General features: G+C 34.3%; 1 protein-coding gene across 1 annotated transcript; it reads left to right on the top strand.

The window, feature by feature from the left end:
* Window positions 1-288: 288 nt before the first annotated feature.
* LOC149956660 (insulin-like peptide 5) lies at window positions 289-2,435 on the top strand. Its single transcript, XM_090164747.1, has 3 exons — window positions 289-363; window positions 970-1,186; window positions 2,184-2,435. The coding sequence occupies exons 2-3, from the start codon at window positions 973-975 to the stop codon at window positions 2,366-2,368; spliced, it is 399 nt and encodes a 132-aa protein (XP_090020873.1). The 5' UTR covers window positions 289-363; window positions 970-972; the 3' UTR covers window positions 2,369-2,435.
* The last annotated feature ends 316 nt before the right edge of the window (window positions 2,436-2,751 follow it).

Raw genomic sequence — 2,751 nt, 5'->3', positions numbered from 1 at the left:
ACATGAGGTGTCGTAGTACAAAATTACTTCAACCGAACAAATAACCTCGCTTCCAAAAAGACCTTTAAATCTCCAAGTACCCACGCGTTTTTACTTCGGTGTTTTTCTCACTCTGGTAATGGGTGCTGATGTCAGTGACATGTGTCCCCAAGAAAGAGATTAAGATTACGATACTGCGTCAGAATGTGATGGCTTTCACGACCTAATATTTGCAGTTGCTTTTAAGCGAGAGATTAACTCGGAAAGCAGGAGAAACTATAAAAGGAAAAGGAAAAAGTAGGTCTTTCTCAGTCGACCGCAGTTGACATCCTCCTGTGTACCCAGCTCTGACATCCACCACCGAATCTTTCACCAAATAGACAAGTAAGTGTTTCGTTACCATGTTTCAGCACGTTGTCATTTTAGAAATTCCTTTTTGCCCATCTATCAATTTAATTGAGTTGATCAAAGAAATAGTTGTACCCAGTGTCGCAATTACTGAAGGTGGGGGACTAAGTTTGTGGGGACCTATGTAAGGAAAGCATAAACACGCCAAACTTGCGTGTCCCGAAGCTAAGCTTATGTCACGAGAATAATTATTTTTCAAATAATACAGCAACAAGCCTCATATGTTTTTATCTTAAACCGAATTAGTGAAAAATCCATTGATTTCATGTGAGTGAACTCCACTTTACAATTAAGTGAAACAATTTTTTTTCAAATTTGAAAGAACTCCATTTAAATTTTAGACAAACAATCGAATTTAAGGTATGACACTTAAATTTCAGAATAATAACTTTTAAATATCCAAATGTGACAAACCTAAAGCAACTGAATTGACTTTCAAAACCAATGGTGTTCACCACATCTTATATTTGTCAAGATGCGCTATGAAACTACCGATTGATGAATTTGCATTAATATTATATTAATACGGAAGCGTATGTCTAGACTCTAGAGCACTAATAATATTTACTGATTCTTTTCTAGACAATGCGATCTTTATTCCTTGTTTCCGCCTTCTGCCTAATGCTTGTTACCTGCCACGCAACGCTAAACAAAGACCAACTGTATTTCCACTTGATGGCGAAGAGGCAGATACACATCTGTGGCCACGATCTGGCTGATGCCCTCAGCTTCGTGTGTGACAGCGTCTTCAAGAGACGTAATCTCAAGAGGAGACACATCAGCGATGCCTCTTACAACGGTAAGTTGTCAGTTTCACATTTTAAACTCACCAACAAACACATAAGAAATCTGTCATTTAGCACATAAATATATTTATACACAACATGTTTAAATCCAATAAAGCCAAAGAATAATAACATAGTGTCGTTAGTGTTTAATTGACTAATGCTTTTCTGAAACCGGATAAGGTTTTTATCACAAGACTATCATAAAGTTCTCCTACAATAAATTACTCAAAGGGTCCTTGGAATATATTGATGTTTGAGTCTTTTTTCTATAGGGTTTCATTTATAGTTCATAAGACTTCTTACATAACTTCAATTTTAGTAGAAATTATGTTTAATTCAGAGAAAACGGCATGATATTAGAAGATAAAACTTTATTTTCAACACTTTAAAAACTTTAAAAACTTAAATTTTGTTCTTTAGATTTCCTAGCTCACTACTATTTTGATCTTATATTTCCCAGGGAACAAGTATTTGGACTTATACTCCCCAGCTAATTTGTATTTGTTTCTTAGATTTCCCTGCTTTGTTCTATTTTGTACTTAGATATAAAAGGTAATTTCTATTTTTTACTCAGATTCCCCAGCTTTTTTCTATTTTGTACTTAGATATAAAAGGTAATTTCTATTTTTTACTCAGATTCCCCAGCTTTTTTCTATTTTGTACTTAGATATAAAAGGTAATTTCTATTTTTTACTCAGATTCCCCAGCTTTTTTCTATTTTGTACTCAGATTCCCCAGCTTTTTTCTATTTTGTACTTAGATATAAAAGGTAATTTCTATTTTATACTCAGATTCCCCAGCTTTGTTCTATTTTGTACTTAGATTTAACAGCTAATTTCTATTTTTTACACAGATTCTCCAGCTATGTTCTATTATGTACGTCGATTTAACAGCTAATTTCTATTTTTTACACAGATTCCCCAGCTATGTTCTATTTTGTACTTAGATTTAACAGCTTATTTCTATTTTTTACTCAGATTTCCCAGCAATGTTCTATTTTGTACTTAGATTTCCCTGCGAATTTCTATTTTGTTCTGCGTAACATGGATGACACTGGCGACTACGAAGCTCCTCATTCGAAGCTGGCCACATCGACGTCTTTGGTGCGAGTGGCCCGACAGGTCAGCGACGAATGTTGCAAAGACACCTGTAGCTATTGGAAACTCAGATCATACTGCGGAACGAAAGAATGATTTTCGATTTAAAAAATATTCTGTGTAAATTATTATGGAATTAAAATAAAAAGGTAGAAACACTTTGGCTTCGCCTATGCTATACTGATGATGAAATTTACACTATATTTAGACTAGCCATGGTTATTTTTACACCTTACATCGCAAAGCCTAAGGCCAGCACTTTAAATTGACATATTTGGCAATAGAAGATATATTTTTAAAAATATATTTTAAAGTGAACCATTAGTGTAGCTCGAAGCTGATTTTTAGCAAATTGCTGGGTGTTGGTGTTCTCAATAGCTTGAACAAAACTGGTTATTTCCCCATATGGACAACTTGTTTTGTTTCATCACCTCATTACTTCAATGGAATGTTTTTTCTTTGTATATTATCGACAGTAC

This window comes from Leiobunum rupestre, chromosome 2 (assembly GCF_980474605.1).
Source record: "Leiobunum rupestre chromosome 2, qqLeiRupe1.1.hap1, whole genome shotgun sequence".
Lineage (NCBI taxonomy): Eukaryota > Metazoa > Arthropoda > Arachnida > Opiliones > Sclerosomatidae > Leiobunum > Leiobunum rupestre.
Note: the sequence above shows the minus strand (reverse complement) of the source record. Positions and strands in the feature narration are given on the sequence as shown.

Coding starts and splice junctions, on each gene's coding strand:
- LOC149956660 (XM_090164747.1), top strand. CDS start 973: ATGCGATCTTTATTCCTTGTTTCCGCCTTCTGCCTAATGCTTGTTACC. Junction 1,187..2,183: donor CAGCGATGCCTCTTACAACG/GTAAGTTGTCAG, acceptor TTTTGTACTTAG/ATTTCCCTGCGAATTTCTAT.